This window comes from Takifugu flavidus, chromosome 2 (genome assembly GCF_003711565.1).
Source record: "Takifugu flavidus isolate HTHZ2018 chromosome 2, ASM371156v2, whole genome shotgun sequence".
Lineage (NCBI taxonomy): Eukaryota > Metazoa > Chordata > Actinopteri > Tetraodontiformes > Tetraodontidae > Takifugu > Takifugu flavidus.
In genome coordinates, this window is record NC_079521.1 from 4,482,344 (window position 1) to 4,509,050 (window position 26,707).

The 26,707-nt window shown below is 42.4% G+C and overlaps 3 protein-coding genes and 2 long non-coding RNA genes across 6 annotated transcripts; 3 read left to right on the forward strand and 2 right to left on the reverse strand.

Annotated features, from left to right (window-relative positions):
* Positions 1-489: 489 nt before the first annotated feature.
* On the forward strand, positions 490-5,429 carry supv3l1 (SUV3-like helicase). Its single transcript, XM_057015734.1, has 15 exons — positions 490-904; positions 1,013-1,090; positions 1,189-1,411; positions 1,605-1,773; positions 1,920-2,031; positions 2,268-2,345; positions 2,435-2,526; positions 2,621-2,801; positions 2,910-3,003; positions 3,101-3,220; positions 3,314-3,413; positions 3,576-3,656; positions 3,866-4,042; positions 4,248-4,396; positions 4,493-5,429. The coding sequence occupies exons 1-15, from the start codon at positions 634-636 to the stop codon at positions 4,893-4,895; spliced, it is 2,328 nt and encodes a 775-aa protein (XP_056871714.1). The 5' UTR covers positions 490-633; the 3' UTR covers positions 4,896-5,429.
* LOC130515549 (uncharacterized) lies at positions 4,904-9,569 on the reverse strand. Its single transcript, XR_008947203.1, has 6 exons — positions 9,506-9,569; positions 9,215-9,382; positions 8,335-8,377; positions 6,951-7,156; positions 6,544-6,630; positions 4,904-5,626 (listed from the first exon to the last, which is right to left on the reverse strand). It is a non-coding gene; the product is annotated as an uncharacterized LOC130515549 (long non-coding RNA).
* On the forward strand, positions 5,535-12,335 carry LOC130515452 (hexokinase HKDC1-like). 2 transcript variants are annotated; one of them, XM_057015698.1, is made up of 21 exons: positions 5,535-5,882; positions 6,561-6,723; positions 6,809-6,966; positions 7,059-7,181; positions 7,259-7,354; positions 7,726-7,825; positions 8,207-8,390; positions 8,471-8,626; positions 8,700-8,933; positions 9,019-9,160; positions 9,238-9,394; positions 9,492-9,640; positions 9,765-9,884; positions 10,010-10,105; positions 10,227-10,326; positions 10,572-10,666; positions 10,754-10,911; positions 11,002-11,157; positions 11,243-11,330; positions 11,711-11,856; positions 11,986-12,335. In XM_057015698.1, the coding sequence occupies exons 1-21, from the start codon at positions 5,820-5,822 to the stop codon at positions 12,116-12,118; spliced, it is 2,817 nt and encodes a 938-aa protein (XP_056871678.1). In that variant the 5' UTR covers positions 5,535-5,819; the 3' UTR covers positions 12,119-12,335. The 2 variants fall into 2 exon arrangements, with proteins under 2 accessions (XP_056871678.1, XP_056871686.1); XM_057015706.1 differs by lacking the exon at positions 11,986-12,335 and having other exon boundaries at positions 11,265-11,330; positions 11,711-11,849.
* On the reverse strand, positions 11,379-13,461 carry LOC130515565 (uncharacterized). The gene is made up of 2 exons (XR_008947206.1): positions 12,761-13,461; positions 11,379-12,593 (listed from the first exon to the last, which is right to left on the reverse strand). It is a non-coding gene; the product is annotated as an uncharacterized LOC130515565 (long non-coding RNA).
* A 1,079-nt stretch (positions 13,462-14,540) lies between these two features.
* On the forward strand, positions 14,541-26,612 carry LOC130515462 (hexokinase-1). Its single transcript, XM_057015721.1, has 21 exons — positions 14,541-14,891; positions 20,288-20,450; positions 21,445-21,593; positions 21,676-21,795; positions 21,925-22,020; positions 22,180-22,279; positions 22,360-22,543; positions 22,696-22,851; positions 22,923-23,010; positions 23,087-23,232; positions 23,366-23,558; positions 23,636-23,747; positions 23,910-24,058; positions 24,318-24,437; positions 24,619-24,714; positions 24,784-24,883; positions 24,971-25,154; positions 25,266-25,421; positions 25,503-25,590; positions 25,982-26,127; positions 26,367-26,612. The coding sequence occupies exons 1-21, from the start codon at positions 14,829-14,831 to the stop codon at positions 26,512-26,514; spliced, it is 2,757 nt and encodes a 918-aa protein (XP_056871701.1). The 5' UTR covers positions 14,541-14,828; the 3' UTR covers positions 26,515-26,612.
* Positions 26,613-26,707: the final 95 nt, after the last annotated feature.

Genomic DNA, 26,707 nt, shown 5'->3' on the forward strand with positions numbered 1-26,707 from the left:
ATAGTTACATGTAAATAATCTTCCCTGACGCTTCCGTGGTCAGATGCTCTTATATTATCTGCATTTGGATGGTCATCCCAGTACATTAGGACACCTTGTTAATAGTGAGACTTAATCCAGTATTAAGGGCGGGAAAATTAAGAATATTAAATTGCATTCTGGAGAGGAATCCGTACTGTATTGAAATAAAAGATGGTTATGATTAAATAGACAAAACACCGGGTTCTAAATGCGCAATATTTGGTGAAGAAATGATGTTAGCGTTTACATAGAGCTTGCAATATTTAACCATATAGAAACCATGTTCTTGCCTGTTTATAATTTTGTGTATTTGAACATTAAGTCATAATACTAAAATTGAACCAAAACTCTAAGAAATTGTTTATGCATAACTATTTTTTTTTAAAAAAACACTTTTAAAATATTGGGAACAAATCAATTTATTGTTACAAGCGACACAGGCATATTTGCGGCCAGCTACACTGATTGGTTCTGTCCCACATTGCGTATCAGGAAGAGGTGGTGACCGTCCTCTGCGTGTGGAGTGTGGATTCTTTTTATTATCCAAATGTTACTTAACAATATGGAGCACAAACGAGCTTAGGGGCTTCTTTTGTCAGTAGTATATCAACGATGTCACTAAATCGGTGTATTCACTTATTTTCGCGGCTTCAGCACCACATTAGCGCTCGAGCAGCACGCACAAGCGCTGGAAGTTGTCATGTGTCTCCTGGATCTGTGTCCGTACACAAACAACACTATAATGCCTTTTGGAGAAACGCTTCATCTAATAGTTCACCTCCAAAACCCCCGGACACCTCCCTTTTTGTACCCGTGTCCTTAAAGCCCGATTCTGCGGTAGACGGGAATGTGGGATCCGAGCTGAGCAAGCCGCTTGATAAAAGTGAGTAGATTAACACGTGCGATTTATTTTAATGTTTTAGCTATGCTAAATGTTAAACCTGACATATTATTTTGGTCATAACATAACTTTCTGGTGCTAATGACGTAGGTGAAGTGCTAAAAGCGTTGAACCGGTTTTATAAGAGGAAGGAGATGCAGAAGCTGGCATCAGAACATGGTTTAGATGGTGAGGAATTTACATCTCCTGTATAATCTTGGAAATGTATGTCAGAGGGAACAAAAAAGGCAGAAACGAAATCTTTCCTTTTTTCTGTATGTTTATAGCTCGCTTGTTCCATCAGGCCTTCATTAGCTTCAGGAAATATGTCCTGGAAATGACATATCTGCCTGCTGACCTACACATCATCATCAGTGACATCTGCTATGGAGCTGGTCACATAGATGATATCTACCCATACTTTATGCGTCATGCCAAGCAAATCTTTCCTATGCTGGACTGTCTGGATGACCTAAGAAAGATCTCAGACCTCAGACTGCCAGCATACTGGTATGGTTTCTTTTACAGAGAAACTAAAGTTCATGTTGTAGTTAATTATCTGCATGAATGACTGTATTTTAAAAAAAACAGGGACGCACAGTTACACAACCAGATTAATGTGATGTAATATATGTTGCGAGTGAAATTCTTATTTATGTAAAAGACAGTAGTGTGCGTGTGTGTTTTGGTTTTCATTCATCAGGTACCCAGAGGCACGTGCCATTCAGCGGAAGGTGATTTTCCATGCAGGTCCAACAAACAGTGGTAAAACGTACCAAGCCATCCAGCGCTACCTGGCTGCTAAGTCTGGAGTCTACTGTGGCCCCCTGAAGTTACTGGCCCATGAGATCTTTGAGAAAAGCAACACTGCTGTATGTGTTTAGAGCTCCACCCTCAACCTCAGTTCAGGATTTTTTTTTCCCCCACCTGAATCGAGAGATACATTTGTAGACTGGTTGATGTGTTTTAACATGAAGGAATGCATTTGGAAACAGGGTCAATGTTTTATTCGTTGCAGGGGGTGATGTGTGACTTGGTTACTGGAGAGGAGAGGATCTTCATGGAACCAGAGGGCCAGGCAGCTGCTCATGTGGCCTGCACCATAGAGATGTGCAGCGTCACCACACCTTGTAAGTAATGAAAACCTGTGAGCTTATTTCTGTTTATGTGGATTGTAGCAAAAACCTTAATCAGACTGCATCAATGTACGTGTTTCCACATAGGCATTTTTGGCAAAATAGAAAAGAACATTTAAACTCTACTTGGCATAATAGAAAGAACATTTAACCTCTACTTGCAAATTTCTTCTTCAGAGTTTCTCTTCCCCAAATTTAAATTGGAAACATTTTCTTGTCTGTTTGTGTAGATGAGGTGGCAGTTATTGACGAAATTCAAATGATCAGAGATCCCTCCAGAGGCTGGGCCTGGACAAGAGCACTGCTCGGTTTGTGACACACGCAGAACTTTTTTTTTTAAGTACTGGTAATATGAACAAAAAAATCAACTAATGTGTCTGCGTTTGTTTCCACCTAGGTTTGTGTGCTGAGGAAATCCACGTGTGTGGTGAAAGTGCTGCTGTAGATTTTGTCAGAGAGCTAATGTACACCACTGGAGAGGAGGTGGAGGTGAGGCTGGGGCACCTTGTGAGGTAGGTTGACAAGTGCTTTGCTGCTGTTATTTATTCGCCGTTTCTTTTTTCTGGTTTTGTCTCTTGTTTAGGTCCACACCTATAAGCGACTAACTCCATTCACTGTCTTGGACCAGGCTGTGGAGTCATTAGACAAACTCAGACCAGGCGACTGCATCGTGTGTTTTAGTAAAAATGACATCTACTCCATTAGCAGGCAGATTGAAATCAGAGGACTTGAGTGTGCTGTCATTTATGGCAGTTTACCTCCAGGTGGGTTCAATGTGAAGGAGCTAATCAATTATGAGAACTAGTATAGATAATGAAACAAAATATCCTTCAAACCTGGCTTACAGATGATAGAAATTTTGTGATTTACAGGTACCAAACTGTCACAAGCCAAAAAGTTCAATGACCCTAATGACCCCTGTAAGATCATGGTTGCCACTGATGCTATTGGAATGGGTCTTAATCTGTAGGTGCTTGCACACACACCTGTAAAAAATAAAACAAAAGGATTAAAGTTCACCAGTCTATTGACAGTGTTTTCTTCTTCCTCCGTCTCTCTACAGGAGTATTAAACGTATTATTTTTAACAGTCTGGTAAAACCAAATATTAATGAGAAGGGGGAGAAACACATGGAGACAATCAGCACATCACAAGCCCTGCAGATAGCTGGTCGAGCTGGAAGGTCAGTCTCAGTGCTATTAGTACGTTTTCTGTTCAGAGAGGGCCAAAGATTCTGATTAGGGTTTTCACTGTCCTCCCCTATCATAATGTGCAGGTTCTCTTCTAAGTTTAAAGAGGGAGAAGTGACCACGCTGCACAGAGATGATCTGCCTGTCCTGAAGGAAATACTCAGCCATTCTGTTGACCCCATAGAGGTGAACATTCACTCCTGTGTTTTAAATCCTTAGGTTGTGGGTCTCTGTTAGCTCAGTATTTTAAAGTTGCAAAACAATCTTAACCTCCATTTCCCTTTGTTCATTTAATGCAGACTTCTCCCAACATCAGGCTTTGTAACACGGGTATTTTTTATCATTCAGAGTGCAGGCCTACACCCTACAGCAGAGCAGATAGAGATGTTTGCATATCACCTTCCTGATGCTACGCTGTCGAACCTTGTTGTAAGTACCGGTAACTAAATGTCAATTTATTCTGTGGCATGATAGCAACAGTTTTTGAGCAGTTAAATGTAAAACATTAAACAGCATTTAGAGTAAATGAATACATTTAAATTGAAAATGATTACAATGAATGATAAAAAAAAAGGATTACAATGAAAAGTTGTTGAAGTCCAGGGTTGTATCACCATCTGTCTCCCTACATCCTACAGGACATATTTGTTAGCCTTTCTCAGGTGGATGGCCTTTATTTTGTCTGCAACATTGATGACTTCAAGTTTCTGGCTGACATGATTCAGCACATCCCTCTCAACCTGAGATCCCGTTATGTTTTCTGTACCGCTCCAATCAACAAGAAGCAACCCTTTGTTTGCACATCATTCCTAAAGGTAAGCCTGAAATGCTCTAAAAATTGAAATAATGCAGTTAATTATCACTTCAGGTGCAAATCTAGAAGTTTATTGTGTTATTCCAGTGTAATGTAAAAAACAAAAAACAAATCAGCAGGAATATTCAGGGTTAAGTCTCAAACTGCTTGTTTGGAATTTTGCTCATCTTTCAGAATTGTCCTGACTTTGTGTCTCCTTCTTGCAGTTTGCCCGTCAGTTCAGTCGTGACGAACCCCTGACATTTGACTGGGTCTGTCGCCATGTCAACTGGCCCCTGGCAGCACCCAAAAACATAAAAGATCTGGTTCATTTGGAAGCTGTTCATGATGTGTTAGATCTTTACCTCTGGTTAAGGTAATAAGTCCACTGTTTCTCTTCCATGCTGTCAAATTAATTTTAGTTCTGCCCTTCACAGTTCATTAATCTTCCTCCTGACTGTCATGTCTGTAGCTACCGCTTCATGGACATGTTCCCCGACACTGCCATGGTTCGAGAGATCCAGCAGGAACTGGATAAAGTCATCCAGCAGGGGGTCCGCAGTATCACCCGCCTGATCCGAGCCACTGAACCGGCCATGGCCGAGACACTGCAGATGCGAGGAAGCAGGCGAGTCCTCAGTGGAATATCAGCCAGTCCTCAGTTGCCTAGCAGTAAAGGTCAGAGGGGACAAAAAAGTATCAGAGACTCGACGGAAAACTCTCTGTCTGATCGACTCGTGAAAGACGGGCTGCTCACGCCGGATCTGCTCAGGCAGCTGCAGCAGGAGTGGGCTAAGGTGCAGAATTTCGAGAATCATGCGCTTGGTACAGATCATCACAGAACTAACAAAGGGAAAGGAAGGAATAAAAAATGAAAATGGGATTTGTAAACCCACAGTGGGAATTTTCATATCACAATTTATAACAACAAATGGTTACATACATGATATAAATCAGCAGCAGTTAAATGCGATTTGTACAGGTTCAGAACACTCAAGTTGACGATGTGAAACCCTCTAAAAACCACAAAACAAACCTGTAGGATCACGTCATTGGACCATTACCAAGGTTGTTCTGTAAGTCGCTCATTTTAACACTGCAAAGGTGATGGTCGCTCAGATGTCAACGCTGGAGCATCTGACAGATCTGATGGTTCTGCTGCTGTCAGGGTCCATTTGTGCTCAATCCCAGTAAGATTTGGGTCCTTTCATGAACAACCGCTGTGTTATCAACCACCACAGTACTTCCCCGTAGAGTATCACTGTGAGAATCAAACACTTGACGTGCACTGTGTGCGCTCAGTATGAAGGTAGGGCAGGTGATTTTCTTATAATGTTCAATTGAACTACACAAAGATTTTTTTTTCTCATTTAATGTAGTAACCTTTTTGAATAAAACTGCAGTTTTATCTGTCTTTGTTTTTATTGGTGTCTTTGTGTTGCATCATTTATTCATTTCTAAAAGTGATGATTGCAGACAAATAGTATCTGTTTTGTTTTTGTTTTTTCAAGTCATTTCATTAATGTTTTGATCTGCATATGAAGATTCTAAAATAATAAAGGAAACTCATCTTGGGGTTTTGAAGATGTCCGGCCCTGAGGGAGGCCTGATGGGAGAAAAAGATTGGTTGGTTAATTATTAAGTTAAGGGAGAGAGATCAGTTGACTCAGACTGTCAGAGCGAGCAGGAGGACGAGGCAGCAGCATGAATGGTTTTAATGTGTACCAACTCTTCATGTTTTCCATCAATGCCTGAGTTGGCGCTGACGGAGTCCGACCAGCTGGAAGATATCTGACAACATGTTGGCCATTCACCTGATTTCATTCTACTTCTCCAAACTCAAGGAGGACCCCACCAAGAAGGTAAACCACGCTAAACTGTTTTCAAGTGATGGATTTAAAGGGTCTATGGTCAGGAATACAGTTTGGTAATGGCTGGATTAAACTCAATGCTGATAGTGAACGTGATTTATCAAAAAAGCACAATTAATTCAAAAAACATCGAACAATCTTTTTGTGTTCATAGGTTTAAATTGGATGCTACCCTGCTTCAATGGTTTTTAAATAAAACTGTCAACTATTTAAATTAGGAGTTACGCTTCAGGACTGCTTTACCCTGCAGGTCACTTGAGGCTTGTGCAGACGCTCTATAACCTTTGTTCGACTCCACAGATAAGTCAGAACTATGAAGACGTTTATGACAGGAGTACAAGGTGCTCAAATCAGAACTTACTGAACTTACTACTGTGTCTTTTTCCTGAGCTGATGATTAACATTGTCACTGCGCCAATCTAGGAAAAACACTGGCACTCCCTGTGTCAAAATATTAATGCTTATTAATGCCTGAGGAATGGCCACAGGGAATTTGTCACATCAGTGGTAACTGAGCGTGTTCAGAATGATGAGATTAGGTGTCAGACGGATTTATAAACCTTTTTCTGAAGTTCAACCCATATTTCTGCTCTGTTAAGTTTTTTCCCAGCCTTGTGTCATGACTTTTGAACATATGATAAAATACCTTTACGTCTTACTTTCCCAAAGGTGGACAGGTTCCTTTATGCCATGCGTCTCCACGACGACCAGTTGAACGACATCTCGGCTCGTTTCCAGGCTGAAATGAAGAAGGGACTTTCATCAGACAGCAACGCAGCTGCTTCGGTGAAGATGCTGCCCACACACGTCCGTTCAACCCCCGATGGATCAGGTTTCTCTCATTTTTACATGGGAAATGATCAATGCAGCGATATAAATATACATAAAATGTATCTGATTCTCATTTCCTCCTGCAGAAAAAGGACAGTTCCTGGCCTTGGACCTTGGTGGCTCAAAGTTTAAAGTTCTTCAGGTGAAAGTGAGGGAGGGGATGGGAATCAGGAGAGGAGGAGTGGAGATGGAGGAGAAAACCTACCCGATACCTGAGGAGCTACTCACTGGAAGAGGAACAGAGGTGGGGAGGAGAGAGCATGATCACTTGTCAGTATGCTGGAGTCGCTCATTTCCCACCTCCTTCTCACGTGTCTTTCTTTTTCCATCCTTTAGCTGTTTGACCATGTGGCAGAGTCTCTGAATGATTTCCTGACTCAGAAGAAAATCAGTTTGGAGAAGAAGCATCCTCTGGCCTTCACTTTTTCTTTCCCCTGTGAACATACAGCCTTGAATAAGGTTATAACTGTTCATCCATCCTTCCGCTTTTCCTACAAAAGTACATTTCCTTTGTAATTGTCTTAATTCCTTCGCAGGGCTCATTGATACACTGGAGTAAGAACTACCAGGTTCGGGGCCTTCGGGATAAAGATGTGGTCCAGACCCTCAGAGAGGCTATTGACAGAAATGGGGTACAACATTTAGCCTCTCTCATAATCTGAAGGTTTTTTCTGAACATGCATTGATAAACTAAAAGCTTATTAAATTAATTAAATATTATTCACAACAAATAATTTGAGCTCAGTCTGATGGGGGGCTGGGCTGAGAAGCAAAGGGTTCTCTGTTCAAACCCCAGTGCAGAAAAACATGGAAGGTGTTCTGATGTTAGGGCAAAGTGCCAGAACACCTTCAGAGCACTAACACGGTACCCTTGAGAAAGGTACCAAACCCATAAATGCTCACATAGGGCCCTGCGATGAAAAGGGATAAAGCGCAAAAGGGATAAAGCGGTTAAGAAGGTGGGACACATATTTTGTTGCTGATAATGTGGTCCATCATGCAGGACATGGATGTAGAGGTGCTGGCCATGGTCAACGACACTGTCGCAACCATGATGACCTGTGGCTTCGATGATCAGTACTGTGAGGTTGGACTCATTGTTGGTGAGACGCTGCATTTTAAAATGAGACCCAGTGCGGAAGAAATCTTTTTACTTCTATCCGAGACTAGAATTTTATCTGTTTGTAGAGATATTTCTGTTTTTATTGATAGAGTAGTTTAATTAAGGGACTACTTTCACTCTTGAGCTGAAAGGAGCTGCATCAAGAGAATATAATATAATACTTCTTCTTCATTAAAAAAATAAAATAAAGAAAGAAAAACAAACAAACCCAGAACAAGAAAACCATGCTGATTGTGTCACTTAGTTCAGGTATATTCTTAATAAGGCAAAAACATTGCAAAACTCAGAATTAAATCCTTATTTAGGGATGAGCTGCACCTTTAAAGGCACATCATGAATCCTAACTGGTTTGTGTATGTAGGTACGGGCACCAACGCATGCTACATGGAGGAACTCCGCCACATTGACCTGGTGGAGGGAGATGAGGGCAGGATGTGCATAAACACCGAGTGGGGAGGCTTTGGAGACGACGGCGTGCTGAAAGATTACCTCACTGAGTTTGACAGGGACATCGACGCGGCCTCCATTAACCCTGGAAAACAAATGTAATTTTTCGAATGACACTGGACACGGGTCAAAGAACATATATTAAAACTTGTTCTATAATTTGGTTTCACTTCTGAAGCTTTGAGAAGATGGTCAGCGGGATGTATCTGGGGGAGTTAGTGAGGCTGGTCTTATTAAAGATGGCCAAGCTAGGACTGCTCTTTGATGGACATGTGTCAGATGTCCTGAGGACTAAAGGCGCAATAACCACTGCGCACGTAGCAGCCATGGAAGAGTAAGTCTGTCTGTCTTTCTGTGTGTGTGTGGATCACCGTCCCCATGTAACTGATGTTTTACTCCAATTTCAGATACAAAAACGGACTGAAGAACACCCAAAAGATCCTCACAGGGCTCAGTTTGATGCCGTCTCCAGAAGACTGTATTGCTGTTCAACATGTCAGCACTATAGTGTCCTTCAGGTCCTCCAATCTGGTGGCTGCCTGTCTGGCCGCTATCTTGAGTCGAATTAGGAAAAACCGTAGTTTCAGGACAATGAGGATTACCGTAGGTGTGGATGGAACTGTGTATAAAACACATCCACAGTAGGTTGCTTTGGAAACCAGATTGAAACACAATGGAAATAGGCATGTTTTTTATGTCACTGCTACAATTAACACTTTATTACAGGTATCCAAAACGTCTCCATAAGGTTGTGCGCCGTCTGCTACCTGAATGTCATGTCAGATTTGTCCTCTCAGACTGCGGCAGCAGCAAAGGAGCCGCCCTGGTGACTGCAGTCGCTCAGCGCCTGGCCGTACGAAGGCAGCAGGTGGGATGCAGCCATCACAAGAGTGCTCCTTATATGTTCCTTCCTGGGTCTTACCTGATTTGTTTGGTGTCTTTCAGGTGGATGAGACACTTGCCCCTTTCAAACTGACCCACGAGCAGCTGATGCTGGTCAAGTCAAGGATGAGGGCAGGGCTGGAGGCAGGCTTGAGGAATAAAGGCCCATCTGCCGTGAAGATGCTGCCTTCATTTGTGTACCGCACACCTGACGGCACAGGTCAGAAGATAAATATGATACCTGAGAAGAGGGTAAATTAAATTTCCAATCCTGAATTGACAATCCTAAAGCAGCACAATTTTCTATGTTTTTCCAGAACGTGGAAAATACCTCGCCTTGGATCTGGGAGGGACAAACTTTAGAGCCTTACTGGTAAACTTCAAAAGAGGTCTGCACCAGAACACAAGAGTGAACCATAAGATCTACACCATACCTCTGGAAATAATGCAGGGAACTGGAGAAGAGGTAAGATCTGGTCATAGTTGAAGACTATGATATAAAGTCCAATAATGTTGTTTTTATTATTTATTATTATCATTGGGAAGAATGACATGACATGTTTTTTTTTTTTTTTTCTGTGTATCTACAGTTGTTTGATCATATAGCTCAGTGTGTTAGTGACTTTCTGGACTACATGGGGATGAAGAATGCTCATCTTCCTGCAGGCTTCACCTTCTCTTTTCCCTGTGAACAGACTGCTCTTGACACTGTAAGTCTAGACTCTAGAGCTTCAGAATAATCTTGTTAGAGAAACAGACATCACATCACAAAAGAAGACATCTGCACCAAAACAAACTGTCTGCCATAACCTTTCGACCTGTTTATGTTTAATAGGGAACTTTGGTGAGCTGGACCAAGGGCTACAAGGCCACAGACTGTGAAGGGCACGATGTTGTAGAAATGCTGAAAGAAGCAATCAAGAGAAGAAATGTGAGTAAACATGCAGGATTAATCTTTTATTGTTTTATTTACAAAATACCATTGACATCGTCTCCTCTCTCTCTCTCGCTCTCTCTTTTCTCTCTCTCTCTCTGCCTGCATGTGTGTGTAGGAGTTTGACTTGGACATTGTTGCAGTAGTTAATGACACAGTTGGGACCATGATGAGCTGTGCATACGAAGACCCTCAGTGTGAAATTGGACTCATTGCAGGTACATCACCTTTAAATCCTTTACTTTATTAATGTTTGTTGTAGTTTGTTGTTTAGTTTTATGCGTATGTCAAGTCCTTTTCATATGGCGGTCACAGAAAAACGTATTATTGTGCTCTTAAATGCAGTTTCAATTATTGCAGTTTACCTCTTTCCTCTGAACTCAGCTTAATTTGGCTGCTTTCCTACTATCGAAGGAGTTTTTTTGGGTAACACACTGATCGAATGTGTGATTATATTTCACAGGAACTGGCACAAATGTTTGTTACATGGAAGAAGTGAAAAACATTGAAAAGACAAAAAACTTCACTGAAAACAAGGAAAGAGACGAGGAAAATAAGGTCAAGGTCTAATATAGTAATATATAGTAAAATATTTTTTCTTTTTTATTGTTGTATTCATGTCTTTACTTTTTTTCCTCATGAAAGGATGATAAAAATGAAGATGACAGTAGGGACGAGGAGATCACAAAGATGTGCATAAACACAGAGTGGGGCGGTCTGGGTGATGATGGCTCCCTGGAGGACATCATCACCCCGTATGATGCTGAGGTGAACCGAATGTCAGTAAACCCTGGCAAACAAAGGTAAGAAACTCACAATGTACTCCCCCTTCACACACGTGTGTGGCAGGCTTAGTCTTCCTTGATCCTTAACAAATCTTTTTGAGTTTATAGCTTTGAAAAGCTGACCAGCGGCATGTATTTGGGAGAAATTGTTCGTCAGGTTTTGTTGGACTTAACCAGTGGAGGCCTTCTGTTCAGAGGTCGCGTTACTGAAACATTAAAAACAACTGGGATATTTGAAACAAAATATCTGTCCCAGATTGAGAGGTGAGAATAAAGGCGTTTACCGGAAATATTCAGTTCACTTTGAAGCAAGGCGTTAATGGAATGGGTTGGTGTTGTCTCCCTCTAGCGATCGTGTGGCTCTATTGCAGGTCAGGTCGATTCTGCAGCAGCTGGGACTAAAGGGGACTTGCGATGACAGCATCATTGTCAAAGAGGTAGGGACAGAAACACGGATGAAGATCAAAGGAAAAAATGCTTCCAAATAAGGTTTAGACTTGATTTAATATGACTTAAATTAATATAATTTAATATCATATTCATTTCTGCGTTACAATTGCAGTCCCCTCAGGATGTTTCCCCCCCCAAATTGGCTTAAAGATATTTTATAAATACTTCATCAACTCAAGACATCTACTGAAGATGATTGCTAAAAAACACAATTTAATCAAATCCCCATCTTTAATGCAACAAGGTTTAAGAGTGCTAAATGTTGAAATGCTGCTCTGAGGAAATCCTAGTCTTAACTCTGAGGAATGATATGTTTTAACAGTTTTCTGTGTTGCAATAATGATAAGGCATTTTCATTGTTCAACAGGTTTGTGGAGCTGTGTCACGCCGTGCCGCTCAGCTGTGCGGCGCAGGGATGGCGGCCGTGGTCGATAAAATCCGAGAAAACCGAAGATTGGATCATCTGAAAATCACTGTGGGGGTGGACGGGGCCCTCTACAAGCTGCATCCACAGTGAGTTCTTTTCATTAGCATCCTTCCTTCCTGCAAAAAACTAATAACACATTCTTTGCCCCTTACATTTTAGTTTATTTCTTTAGACCATACAGCAAACCATAAATAATATTATCATCTTCATTCTAGTTTCTCCCGGGTTCTGGAAGAGACCGTCAGAAGTTTGGCTCCCCATTGTAATGTCACCTTCCTGCCATCAGAGGAAGGCAGTGGCAAAGGGGCTGCCCTCATCACAGCAGTGGCCAAACAAAAGCCTGTCTGAATATCATTTGCTTTCATTTTTCCACATACATTTTTGCCAATAAATTGACCATAAACACTATCGAGTAGTTTTTATCCCAGGGATTGCGGCGGTGATTGGTTTGCTAACTGTGTTGTGAGCGCTCGCTTCTATTCTTCAGTTTTTTTTGTTGTACCTGTCATGTAATGATCTGAAAGTTCAGATAAATTACTAGATATTAAATATTGGTCCCACCAAATTTCCATTGTGATGTTGTTGAGTCATTTTACGCTTATTTAGTGCCATTGAGTTTTATGAGGATGTCCAAATGAGTCTTGGAGGCTCCTCTAGATGAGTTAAACTCATGCAGCTGGAGTTTTGACAGAAACTGAAGAGAGAATATGTTTCTCCTGTGCTGGCTTGTCTCCATTGGCTCCTTCGGGTCATCAGTAATTTCTCAAAGGTGAAACTCCATCATATCTGGTGAAGCTGATAGCACCACATTTCTTTGACGCCCCTGCAAACAATTTTGACTGTAACAGAAGCTGTATAAATAAAGTTAAACTAAATTTACCTGTAGCAGATGAAGAGATCACAGTTATTTTAAATTTCCATTTTAATTTGTTATAACGATAACGAGAGAAAGAGCTTGTGGGGTATGTGTGTGTGTGTGTGTGTGCGTACGCTCGGTGTGGCTTGGTATTGATGAAGGGCAGGAGGAGGATTGGAATGCTGCTGACCACATTTTCTCAGCAGTAAAAGTGCTCTGTTGTTTTGGTCTGAATGTCCTTGTGATCCTCTGTCTGTCTGTCTGTCTGTCTGCCCGCCCGCCCGCCCGTCCGCCCGTCCGTCCGTCCGTCCGTCCGTCCGTCCGTCCGTCCGCCTGTCTGCCTGCCTGCCTGCCTGCCTGCCTTATCTGTCTTGCTGGATCACTGCCCATTTCTCCGGTGACTTTGTCTGCACACAACCTGCTGAAGTAAGACACAAGCAAAACACAGATTGCAAAGTTTTAATGTTTCAATGTTTTGATCTGTGAAACTGGTGATGAGATTTTTAACGTGGTTGTTTGCGCCATAATTTCTAACTGCTGATTTGACAATACTGCTTGCAGGGAGAGCTGTGCAATGATCAGTGGATTAATGCTAATCCATTCATGACAGATTATGATATGTTGAAGATTAGGGCAGGTGGACAGCAGCAGAGTGCACCAAGTTAAAAAAAAGATATTAAAAGGGCAAATATAGTAGAGAAGTAAGGAAGGGAGGAAGGAAATGTTTATAGAAAGGATCTTTGCTAATTGGAGTACAACAGGGGTTAATCTGACAGGGATTAGCATGTTCGAACGGTGCCACCTGAGGGCCATGTCTCACACACACACACACACACACACATGCTTCACACGCGCGCACACACACACACGCGCGCGCGCGCGCGCACACACACACACACCACACACACACACACACACACAACACACACACACACACACACACAGATTAATCCCACGCTGTCCTAGCAGTGACCGAGTAGCCTTCCAGTGAAACCACTTTGAAGATACATATTCACACACAACTGTTTTCCATATGCATTATGTTTCATCTTGGTTTTGTTCATTTTTAGAAAAATTCTCCAAATTCACATTTGTGTCCCACTCAAGTGTTTCTATGTGGGTCTGCAGCAACAATAGAAGCTTTCACACCAGCACACACAGGCAGGGCTCACATCTTCAGGTCCATAAGGGGAAGCTGTGGCCATCTGATGTTTTGTCCTTTGACACAGTCACTTTGCTTTTTGCAAACAATTGAACTTCCCACAAACTGTAACCTTGGCAACAGACAGAGGATTCCACTTCTGCTTGGAAATGGAGAATCACTGAAGGTAACTGAATTATTAAGACATAGCAACAAGTTGGACAAGTAGCAATAACTGCACAAGGTTTCTTTGTGTTCTCTTTTTTCTACTGTTGCATGTTTGGCTCTGGGTTTTGTCTAGAGACAATATTTATTATAACAGATACTATATAAATGAAGCTGAATGAAGTATTACCTTTATTAAGAGCACAATATAATTCAATATCTACAAAAAAGAGCTTTATCAAGCTTAGGAAGACATAAACAGACATTCTATGATCAAGGGAAAAGGCCTGGCTGGTGTGACCCATAAAACAACTTCAGAACGAAAGACTTCACAAGAAAGATGTAATTTTAGTGGAACCTTCTGTAGCCATTTAGCCCTGGGCCAGATCAGAGAGCCATTAGAAAATATCTCACCTCATACCTCATCCTCTTTGTGCAGCCCTTCTCTTCCTCTTTCTGCGTACTCCATCACTGCATTTGCCTCCCAATCAGCCAATCCCTGCAAGGAGGGCGTGTCCCCAGCTGCCTCTCTCACCAATCAAGGTGTGAGCTCTACCAGAGTGGGCGGGACCCAACCTTCCTCTCTCTCGCTGCCTGTCTGTGCCTCTTGCAGCTGAACTTGCTGTCTCACCCATGCTTCCTGGATCCACTCACATGCTAAGGCACAGAAGAGCCGGTACAGTCTTAGGCACAGAGCAAGCTGCTCTATTTTAAACCGCAACCAGATTGGACTCAAGATTTCTGTCTTGTTACTGTGGAATGCAGCAGATTGAGTGGACTAAGTAGAGTTTGATCTTTCTTATTTAAACTGCTTTAGTTTTAGATAACTTGTTCCTCCAGCTGACTGTGAGGTAGAGAGCGGGAGTTTTGTGTGAGACAGAGGAAGAGGGCTCAGGATGATTGCTGCACAGCTACTAGCTTATTACTTCACCGAACTCAAAGATGACCAGGTCAAAAAGGTAAGTGGTTTCTGTACCGCGATATTGGCATGAACAAAATGGACTACAGTAAAGAAGGAAGCAGGGGGTTGGATTAGAAGGAGTGCTTGTAGAGATCATAGAGTTTCTTGACATCTTTAAGACTGAAAGATGACAGGACCACAGACCTATAAGAAATTATTCAAACAAGTTTCACAAATTCTGTAGATTCTGGGATTCCCTCTGGAATTGCTATATTGATAATCTTTTGCACACTCAGTGAGACGTGACAAACATCACTGAGGCGTGTGTAGACGTGACACATGTGTGATGTGGACTGTGACGTCATTTACGAGACATTTTAAAGCAACCGGAAGTTAAAGGCTGTGAAGGTAGCACTGAAATTTCACAACACAACAGAATGAGCCAAGCAAAGTTTGAACCTTTTCCTACTTAGAGATTATTCTTGCAGGACTTTTAGAGTGTTCTGTAGAAAAATTAAAGGTGAATGAAGTGGAAGTTCTCATAATGACTCAGCATTGAAGTCGTCCGTTTTGGTTGTAAAAACTCACTGAGACACTCTTTGTTGCCTCTAAGCCTCGGGCATGTGTGTCTGTCTGTATTCAGTCACCAGGAAAAATTCCTGATCTTAAAATACCTTGTACCAGAATTGGCTAGCAGAAATATCTTACACTTTTGATTTCTGTAAGGATCCCTTTAAGGTTCACATCGTGATTATGTCAGAGGGTTCTCATATTTCTGGAGCTGTAACTCTTTTTTGGCTTTATTTTCACATTAGATGCTACATGTGTGGCTAAAGGAGGGTCGCGTCAAAGTCAGGACATGTTGTGTTAACAGACAGCCATCACCACAAAAGATGCAATACAACACATCTCTTCCTCTCACTGCCTCCCTAAAATAGGCCAGCTTTGAACCATGTGATCATAGGTGACAAACAAGGCTTACACACAACACGCACACGTACGTACACGGAGTCACACACCGTGCCAGGAGTATGTGAAGCTTTAAAATGAAAGGTTTTGTCTGGGCCTTGATCAGCTGGTTGCTGTCTCTACTCAATCCTCTGCAGCGTCCTTGACTGTACTTATACGTGAGCATCTGCAGCAGTGTTTTGGTGTGTTTGTGTGTGTTTGTGTGTGTGTGTAGGGAAGGTGCAGGAGAGGCCAGCCTAAAGGACAGGTTTTTTCCGCATGGAGAGGTGGTGCGCACACATCATTATTGCGTACACACAAAGGAGTCGGGTTTCAGTGTTTCCTCGAATCACCTCGTGGTGACGAGGAGAACAGGCCATCCTCGAGGGGAAGAATAGTATCAGAAGAGAGAGGAGGGGAGGGGAGGGAAGAGGAAAAGTAAGCACACTCTTCCTGTAAGTCAAAGAGGGAGACGGAATTTATGTCAGAGGTGTGTTGAGGGTAAAACACAGCCTTTAGCGACGCATGCGTACAAAATAGAGACGTCTCTGGGCAGGTGATCATGCTTCACTTTGTGCTCTGGAATGTTTGGGGTGAAAACAAACACAATAGATAAAGGGAGTTTATTTTTTACGAAGTGCAATAATCAATCTTCAGTTCTGTCCACAGAATCTTCTCTACTGCCCTCCTGCAGCATGAACTTAGATGGTACACTCCTAATAAAGCTGCTTTGTGTGTGTGTGGGGGGGGGGGGGGGGCACAGTATAGTGATGCTAATTTCTCACCAGCAGTGGGAACTATGTCCAATCCTGTCCTGGAGCCATGATGCTCAGCTAAACAGACTTGTCACTCAGCTAGTATAATATGTGCTGGACATTCAGCGCCCCACCTGTATGGACTGATAAGACGTCCACTTCATAATCACGACTAAAATATAGGTGAATTTTTTTAAAGTCATTAGCATGTGTGAAAAGCATTGTCAGGTTAAAGGTACATTATGTCATGTGACAGTTCCATCAAATCAAATCAATCTTTATTTATATAGCGTCTTTTACAATCAAAATTGTTTCAAGGCGCTTTCCAGAATCCCAGGGCCTGACCCCCAACAAGCAACAGTGGCAAGGAAAAAGTCCCCTTTAACAGGAAGAAACCTTGAGCAGGACCAGGCTCATGTAGGGGGACCCTCCTGCTGATGGCCGGCTGGGTAACAAAACAAGCATCCAATTGCATAAGCGATCATATTTAAAATGAAATGAGGTTCCACTAATTATGTGAAATGTTCAACAATGTAGTAGATGCTGACCTCTTCTTGGTCATATTAATAGAAGATTTTCAAGAATTACCTGTAATCCTTGTTTGAGTTTGTGGTTGCAGCCGGTAGAATGTGTAGTATTTGTGCTCCAGCATGGGTGTTTACGACATTACTAAAAATAGAAAAAAAGCATTTGGAGACCACAGACCTCTGCCAAGCGGGTCATTTCCCTACATTTTGTGTGTCACCCCCAAAGTTTAGTATATATAGGCATTAGTAATACAAAGTTACATAACATAGTGGGTTGCTTTATGATCAAATCCCCTCATTTTTGGAAGATCGAAGTCTAAAATCCCTCAGGAATCTGGAAGATCAACAATATGTATTCATCTATTGTCCTAATGTCAACATTTGCTAAATATTTCCTGAAAATTGGTTCATAACCGTTTGACTTATTTTGCTAAACAACAAACAAACTAGGAAAAAGCACTTGGAGAGCACAGAGCTCTACCCAGCAGATCATTTCCCTATATTATGACTTATACCCATAGTACAGTATTATAAATCTATACATATACACACTTTTGCACAGCAAACTGACTGAGTGGACTCCAGACAAAACTATATACTATCCTGAGCTTTCTTTCCTGAGGTGGGCTCCAAGTTTCGACAGAATATAAGGAGCGTAGCACCTGCAGTGTTGTGCTCATGGATGAGACCCCCACCTTCTGAAGCATCTGTGCATTTGTGGGCAGCCCCTTAAACTCACCTCACAAATAAACACACCGTCATATCCTTCCTGTGCAGACCCACGCTGACACTGACCTGTGACGCTGAACATCAGCTAGAAAAATATAATTTGCCACCAAGAACCAGGAAGTTTGAACATTCCAGTCAAATGTCTGACTATAAATGACCTCTAAGAAGTCTGTAAACACAAGCATGTGTTTTAACATCGAACGTTAGCATGACAGCGAACTGGCCTAAATATTTGATTTACAACTCAGATAACCCTCCAGCCATTATTGTGAAACAGACCGAAAATAATCTAGTAATGAGTCTGACAGACAGCTGACAGTGACACTCTGCTTTTACGATGCACCGCCGGCCATCAGAGATGCCATGAGCAGCTGAACTGTAATAATACTCTGTGAAAAACGAGTCAACGAAGGGGATTTCTGACCCCAGATACTTGTCAGCTCAGAACTCAACTCAAGTGACTCCATGAAGGCACCATAGGTGTGGCCGCCACTGAATGATGCAATAGTGTGTTTCAGCCGGATTATTTAACATCCTGCTCACACACAGCTTTGTCTGCGCTGCAACAGTTTACACACCAGCTTATTCTGAACAGTCTGAGCTGCGTTTATATCAGCCAGTAGACAATAGTTCGTAGCTCTGCCTTATCTTAAGCAAAATGTATACAGTGCTATCGTCCTTGTATGGCTGCACCACCTTTATCAAACTGATTCTGCAACCACTGGCCTTTATGTACTGGTAGACAGCACAGAACCAGTTCACTCTCAGGTTGAGTTTGTCGGGATTCTCATCAACCTTTACTAAAGGTCAGGAAGTCAGAAATGAAAAATCACTGTGCCCCCTTTTGTTCTGCCCTGACTGATGGTTCAGGAATGTTTGAGAGATGTATTTTTGACATCAAGTGGGAGGTCCGAGGTCACTGAAGTCTTGAAAAGAAAAATTCTGGATTACAGAGAGATATGCGGTCAAATCATTTCAAACCCAAATGTTTGGGAAATATCACATTTGTACATGAAAAGGATGATGGATGAATTATTTAGTTGTTACTCAGACTTGACTATAGCCCAGACTGTGTGGCCAGAAAAAGATTTTGGTGATGGCAGTTTATGCTAATTCACAACTGGCCAATTGCAACATTTCTTTATAGGAAACCTGTATAATCACATTCTTAAACAGAAACAAAGTCTCACATGTGGTCACAGTATAGTGATGCAAATTTCTTCCCAGCTGCAGGATTTTTAGCCATAGTGTTGAGTCTAATCCTACCCTGGTCAGCTAAAAAGACTGGCCACCCAGCTAACTGCTCCTTGGAAAAGATACTTACAAACCTTCTACATTACTACAAGTGTTCTTATGCAAGTTTATTGATTTGTGCGGAACATTCAGTACCCAGCCCATGTCTGATAAGACGTCCACTTCATATAAATGACTCAAATATGGGTGAAATCTTTTGAGTCATGAACATTCATGATGTAAATGTTTTAGGATTCAGATTAAAGGTACATCAATATGTCATGTGACAGTTCTTTCAACACTGTCTGGCTTAGTAACATCCAATACAAGCAGAGAATTGCATCAGTGATCATATTTAAAATGAAGTAATGCTGAACTAATTATATGAAACAATTAACAATGTAGTAGAGGCTGACCTCCTGTTTGTCGTATTAACAGAAGATTTTCAAGAATTATTTGTAATCCCTTTTTGAATGTGTGGTTTCATCATGTAGAATTGTAGTATTTGTTCTCCAGTGGGAGGCTCAAGGTAACTGAAACCTTATAAAGAATATTTTAAAACTACAAAGAGACATGCGGTCAAATCAGTTCAAGACAAATGTTTGGGAAATTCACATTTGTATGTGCAAAGGATAAGGGATCAACCAGGAGCATTTTATTTAGCATTTTATTTAGTTCTGACTCAAAAGCTTGACTGGAGCTTAGACTTGTGAGTGACAAAATATGTGTTGCCTGTGAAAGACCTTGGTGATTCCAGTAATGCTAATTTTAATTCACAAATATGCTATTGTAACATTCCTTCACAGGAAACCTGTATAATGTTCTTACACAGAAACAAAGACTCACATGTGGCCACAGTATAAGGATGCTAATTTGTTACTGGAAGTTGAGTCACTGTGTTCTCTCTAATCCCATCCTAGAGTCATGCTTTTCAGACAAACCAACTGGTCACCCAGCTAAAGGCTCCGTTAAAAAAGATAATTATTAAACCACTTCAATTAGGACAAGCGTGCTGAAGCAAATTTATTGATATGTCCTGAACATTCAGGGTCCAGCCCATGTGGATTGATAAGAAGTTTATGATAACTCAAAAATGTGTCGCCTGAGAAAGATTTTGGTGATGGCAGTGATGCTAATGCTAATTCAAAATGGGGCCAAATTACATTACAGGAAATGTGTTTAATGACATCCTTACACAGAAATAAAGACTCAAATGCTCATGACTGGTTGACATATTAACGACTCACCGCTCTATTTTCCAGATTGATAAGTACTTGTACTCCATGCGCTTCTCTGATGAAACATTACTGGACATCATGCATCAGTTTCGGAGGGAAATGGTAAAAGGACTGGGTCGAGACACAAACCCAACTGCTGCCCTGAAGATGCTGCCCACCTTTGTGCGTTCAATCCCCGATGGTTCAGGTTGGTGCGTTTGTTACCATGGTTACTAGCCTGCCTATGATAAAGCTTACGTACAACAAAAAAGTGCTGCACAGATTGCTATCATCTCATCTCTGGTGTATGCTGTAACTAGACCCTGGCTCCAAAATTAGAAACTTTTTTCTGGGCTGTATGTTTTACAGAATCAACTCATACAAGTATCCATAGCAACAGGGGAATTTGGCTATGTCAGTTTGCTCAGTTAAATGTGATCTAACCTGTACATCAGATGGAAAGTTTCTTTTGCTCATCACACACAAATACACACACATGTCTTTGAATTTGTGAGCACCAGCCAAAATGTCCACCTTGCTAGTACAATGCAAATTTTGGTACTGAAGTACAAGCACAATATCAAACACACACCACCATTTATCTTGTACAAAGTATCCTTATTTTTATACAGAAGCTGTCCAGTATGTATTTATACTTTTATTCTTTCATTATGTTTGATTCAAATTCAACCTAATACCGAAGTTTAAAATGGCACAGTATCTACAGTCTAACTGAAATATATGAATAATCATCCTCCTGGTAATGGTTGCTGCCTTTTGGTGTATTATGTTGAATTCTGGTCAGCAGAGTCATGTCTAAGTCGTGTCTGTGTGTGAGGTGGGTCGATCACAATATCAAGATAATGAGGTTAAAAAGTGAAGCATCTTAGAAAACCTAAATTAATTCCTCTGCCTGTTATACTGGCTCTGGGATGCCTGCAGTGGGCTACAGATGGGCTACAGCCCATCACACTCCCTGCAGCAGGCTGACAGTTTTATTTAGATATTTTTACATCTTTTGTTCTGACATGTGCTACCGAAGCTGACCTTGAGGTCAGTGTTGGCTTCTCAGGATAGCTGAAGCTGGACAGGCTGTTGAACTGGAGTATTGGGACTTAATTTCATGCTCTGCATATTTTATTTAAACTAAGCTAGAAGAAAGGATATGCTGACATCTCTCGCTCTACCATTTCCTCACTTAGAAAAGGGAGATTTTATCGCTCTGGATTTGGGAGGCAGCAACTTCAGGATCCTCCGTGTTAAAGTGAGCCACGAGAAGAAACAGACCGTCCAGATGGAGAGTCAAATTTATGACACGCCAGAAGACATCATTCATGGCACCGGGACAAAAGTAGGTGGACGCCGAAATCCAGATAGACAAATCCTGTAGAGGTGGACGTGAGACACCTTCTGCCTTCTTGTTCCTGTTCCAGCTGTTTGACCATGTGGCAGAGTGCCTCGGCGACTTCATGGAAAAACACAACATCAAAGACAAGAAGCTTCCTGTGGGGTTCACCTTCTCCTTCCCCTGCCAGCAGACTAAACTGGATGAGGTAAATCATCCTGACAGATGATCTTGGTCCTCAAATTCCTACCTTTATCGTGCAGTGTGCATATGTGACTGGTTATACTGGGAGTCTGTATGTAAATCCATGTAACCACATCTTTCTGTTTGGGTTCAGGGCGTCCTGATAACCTGGACAAAGCGCTTCAAGGCCAGTGGAGTGGAGGGAATGGACGTGGTCAAGCTGCTCAGCAAAGCTATTAAGAAACGTGGAGTGAGCGCCATCTTTTGTTCGCATTCCTCATGCATTTTCTCGTGTATTTATGTGAAATTATGGTCTCTGATCTAATATGTGTTCTTGAACTAGTAGAAAGACAATTTTTCATCTACATAGGACCGTAGTAATTTAATAACATTATCATGTCTGATTCAGAACTATGATGCTGAGATCATGGCAGTGGTAAATGATACTGTGGGAACAATGATGACGTGTGGATTTGATGACCAACGCTGTGAAGTAGGAATCATCATCGGTAACGTGACAGCATGCATTTAAATATTAAAGGTTTCAATCATGTACAAGTTAAATAAACAGGTGTTTGTCTGGGTTTAGGCACGGGCACAAATGCGTGCTACATGGAAGAGCTGCGAAACATTGACCTGGTGGAGGGAGACGAGGGCAGGATGTGTGTGAACACCGAGTGGGGGGCGTTTGGAGACGATGGCAGACTGGAGGACATCAGGACAGAGTTTGACAGAGAAATCGACAGAGGCTCTCTCAACCCCGGCAAGCAGCTGTATGCCAGGCCAACTTGGATGTGTTCATTATTCATGCAGATGAAGAAAAAGTGTCTTTGTTTTACACATTGAAGGTTATTTAAAGACATGGCTGTAGTATAAGGAGTGCTTCCTACAAAGCTGCGTGTATGTGTTTGTGTCTGCGCCGTAGATTTGAGAAGATGGTCAGTGGGATGTATCTGGGCGAGTTGGTGCGTCTCATACTGGTGAAGATGGCCAGAGAGGGCCTGCTGTTCGAGGGCAGGATCACGCCCGAGCTGCTCACGAGAGGCAAGTTTGAGACCAAACACATCTCGGCCATTGAGAAGTAAGTCTGCCTATTCTCGGACAGAGCAGAAACAAACCCACTTTTTGCCTGACACCTTCCCTGTTGTTCAGGAGTAAGGAGGGGTTGTCAAAGGCCAAAGAGATCCTGACCAGACTTGGGGTGGAGCCTTCAACTGAAGACTGCATCGCTGTACAGCATGTGTGTACTCAAAAAAGGTTCTAATGCAGGTTCTGCTCTAAAATCTTCATATGAATGAGGTGTTTCTTTTCTCTAGGTTTGCACCATTGTGTCTTTCCGCTCTGCCAACCTGATAGCTGCTGTCCTGGCAGGCATTCTGCTCAGACTAAAGGAGAACAAAGGTATGACACGGTTGAGGACCACCGTAGGCATCGATGGATCTCTGTACAAGATGCACCCACAGTAAGACACATCTGTGATTACATGCACATTACATAAAGCGGTACATCTCTTTAACTGCCATTGTCATTATTTTAACCAACTGACCAATTGATTAATTTATATTTATATGAAACTTTAAAAAAAAAAATTTCAGGTACGCCCGTCGCCTCCATAAGACAGTCCGTCGTTTGGTCCCGGATATTGACGTTCGATTCCTCCTGTCAGAGAGTGGGAGCGGAAAGGGTGCTGCCATGGTGACTGCAGTGGCTTACCGTCTAGCCGAGCATTCGCGACAGATTGCGGAAATACTGTCAGAATTTAGGCTAACGACAGAACAGCTGCTGGAGGTGAGGACAGTGAGATGGGGTTTGTGTTGAACAGCATTGGCTCGGTGGTTGATGTAGTCTGCATGTTTGTTCTGTAGGTGAAGCACCGAATGAGAAATGAGATACAAAATGGCCTTTCAAAGAACACACAGGACATTGCTACCGTCAAAATGCTGCCAACCTTTGTTCAAAGCACACCAGATGGCACAGGTGACTCGCACGCACGCACGCACGCACACACACACACACACACACGCACGCACGCACGCACGCACGCACGCACGCACGCACGCACGCACGCACGCACGCACGCACGCACGCACGCACGCAGCATGAGAGAGCACTGTTCAACCAACCTGCTCTGTTGTCCAGAGAATGGAGACTTCCTGGCTTTGGATTTAGGAGGAACCAACTTCAGAGTTCTCTTGGTCAAGATTCGTTCTGGGAAGAGAAGAACGGTGGAGATGCACAATAAGATCTATGCTATTCCTCTGGAAGTGATGCAGGGCACAGGAGAGGAGGTGAGTCTTCACCAAGGCAACTGAGATGGTGTAGCATTTAATTAATTTTTTAACGTTTTTAATGTTCGATCGCTCAACAATGAAAATAAACCCAAATTGATCTGTACTGAGTGCCTCAGAAGTACTTTGAATCTTTCTGCAGCGGATGCCAGAGGAAATAGGATTTAATTATATCCACCATCCCATTTATGGAAAGTTAATTCTGTGAAAATACCTTATGCATTGCTTGGTTTCAGACGTTGTGCTTTTCCTCTTCTAGTTGTTTGATCACATAGTGCAGTGTATCAGCGACTTCCTCGACTACATGGGCATGAAGAACACCCGTCTTCCTCTGGGATTCACCTTCTCCTTCCCCTGTCAACAGACCAGCCTGGACGCTGTAAGAATGCCACTCTGCCTCCCTCCTGCTTCACTCTGCTGTACTGAACCATCCGAATTCCAAAAAGAGCGTTTTACTTTTCCTGGTTGCATTTTTGTCATTTCTAACCCCACAATAGAATTTTATTTGTCAAATGACAGCAGTATGCTTCAATTGTCTGAAAAATCATTTGTGTTTGCAGGGTATCCTTGTTACATGGACTAAAGGATTCAAGGCTACAGACTGTGAAGGAGAGGATGTGGTTGGACTGCTGAGGGAGGCTATTAAGAGGAGAGAGGTAGGACATGATGAGAAGCAGCAGCAAGGAAAGGTGGCAGCCTGTAGAACCTTCTCTATCTCTCTGTAGGAATTTGACCTGGATGTGGTGGCTATTGTGAATGATACAGTGGGAACCATGATGACCTGTGCCTATGAGGAGCCTACCTGTCAGGTCGGGCTGATTGCAGGTCAGTTCCCCATTTAACATCTTATTTTTATAGAGAAATATACGATTTTCTGTTCCTCATTGATGAAATGTGATTGATCGATTACAGGCACCGGGAGTAACGCCTGTTACATGGAGGAGATGAAGAATGTTGAGATGATAGATGGAGAAAAGGGACAGATGTGTGTCAATATGGAGTGGGGGGCTTTCGGAGACAACGGATGCCTGGATGACATCAGGACAGAGTACGACCGAATGGTGGATGACTTCTCCCTCAATCCAGGCAAACAAAGGTCAGAGCCCTGCACACGTGGACAGCCATGTAAATGCCCCATGGTTTTTTTATGTCAGGAACACCTGCTGTAGTGTTAACCCTTCATTTGCTGCCTTTGTATCCTCCACAGATATGAGAAAATGTGCAGTGGCATGTATCTGGGTGAAATTGTGCGAAACATCCTGATAGATATGACCAAGAGAGGATTCTTGTTCCGAGGGCAAATTTCTGAAACACTCAAAACTAGAGGCATCTTTGAAACAAAGTTCCTCTCACAGATAGAGAGGTAAAAACACACACTGATTCTCTCTGAAACCATGGTGAACACCAATGACCCTCACGTCCCCTCCTCTCACTCCTCTTCCAGTGACAGGCTGGCTTTGCTGCAGGTGAGATCCATCCTGCAACACTTGGGGCTAGACAGCACCTGTGATGACAGTATTATAGTCAAAGAGGTAAGCTGTGGTAAAATGTAGTGGTTCACAACAGATTGCAGAAAACCTCAAAATATATCCAACAAATCTATTAGTCTTCATTTGCACTGATTAAAAAAGGTTGCTTGGAGAGTTCATAATTTTCTGTTTTATGAATGAATCAGCTTCATAACCTGCACAATGCTGCTGCATGGAGGATAGGCCTCACAGCAGAGGCACCTCTTCGGCAGTGAAACACAGCCTGACTCTCACTATACAGTTTTATCTTGTCCCTCTTGTGAAACATTCCAGAGGCAATATAACCAATTCATTGTAGTTATTGTAAATGTTTATGCAGCAATATGATGCAAAAATGGCACGAACACTATTCAGTGTTGCAACCATGATAATCGTTCTTATTATTCTCATACAGGTGTGTGGAACCGTGTCACGGCGCGCCGCTCAGTTGTGCGGCGCAGGAATGGCAGCTGTCGTCGATAAAATCAGAGAGAACCGTGGACTGGACCATCTGAACATCACGGTGGGGGTGGACGGCACGCTCTACAAGCTCCATCCCCAGTGAGTTGATACTCTCCGAGGTCACTGGTTTCTTCACTCACCCCAGTGAAAATGATTACAGAGAAGTCAAAGAGCCACACACAGAGCAGGGTCAACAAGTTACAGACTCAAATAATGAACAAACTTTTTAAGGTTTTTCCACAAGGGGGTGTCGACTATGTCTAAAATTTCACTTGTTTCATTATTTCTCATGATAGAGGAGAAGAATTTTCCACCAAACTATTTTTGCCTCTTTCTAGCTTCTCCAAGATCATGCACCAGACAGTAAAGGAACTGGCCCCTCAGTGCAACGTCAACTTTCTCTTGTCAGAGGACGGCAGTGGAAAAGGGGCAGCACTCATCACAGCTGTGGGCTGTCGGCTAAGACAGGAGCTAAACAATAAATAGAAAATGTACTCTCTTCTCTCCGTGGCCCCTCTCCACCCTCCTCTTCACACCCAGTGTTTCTCTCTCCCCACAAAACTAAACCAAGTTACAAATCCATAGCTAGATCTGACTGATTGTTTGAACAATGCCAAGACCCACTTTCATGCGAGTTTAAGCTTGTACATTCAAGTCCTGTAAAAGAAAATGTATAGGA

Coding starts and splice junctions, on each gene's coding strand:
- LOC130515462 (XM_057015721.1), top strand. CDS start 14,829: ATGATTGCTGCACAGCTACTAGCTTATTACTTCACCGAACTCAAAGAT. Junction 24,438..24,618: donor AACAGACCAGCCTGGACGCT/GTAAGAATGCCA, acceptor TTGTGTTTGCAG/GGTATCCTTGTTACATGGAC. Junction 25,155..25,265: donor CTCAATCCAGGCAAACAAAG/GTCAGAGCCCTG, acceptor TATCCTCCACAG/ATATGAGAAAATGTGCAGTG.
- LOC130515452 (XM_057015698.1), top strand. CDS start 5,820: ATGTTGGCCATTCACCTGATTTCATTCTACTTCTCCAAACTCAAGGAG. Junction 8,391..8,470: donor ATTAACCCTGGAAAACAAAT/GTAATTTTTCGA, acceptor TCACTTCTGAAG/CTTTGAGAAGATGGTCAGCG. Junction 11,331..11,710: donor ACAGCATCATTGTCAAAGAG/GTAGGGACAGAA, acceptor ATTGTTCAACAG/GTTTGTGGAGCTGTGTCACG.
- supv3l1 (XM_057015734.1), top strand. CDS start 634: ATGTCACTAAATCGGTGTATTCACTTATTTTCGCGGCTTCAGCACCAC. Junction 1,412..1,604: donor CTCAGACTGCCAGCATACTG/GTATGGTTTCTT, acceptor TTCATTCATCAG/GTACCCAGAGGCACGTGCCA. Junction 2,032..2,267: donor GTGCAGCGTCACCACACCTT/GTAAGTAATGAA, acceptor CTGTTTGTGTAG/ATGAGGTGGCAGTTATTGAC.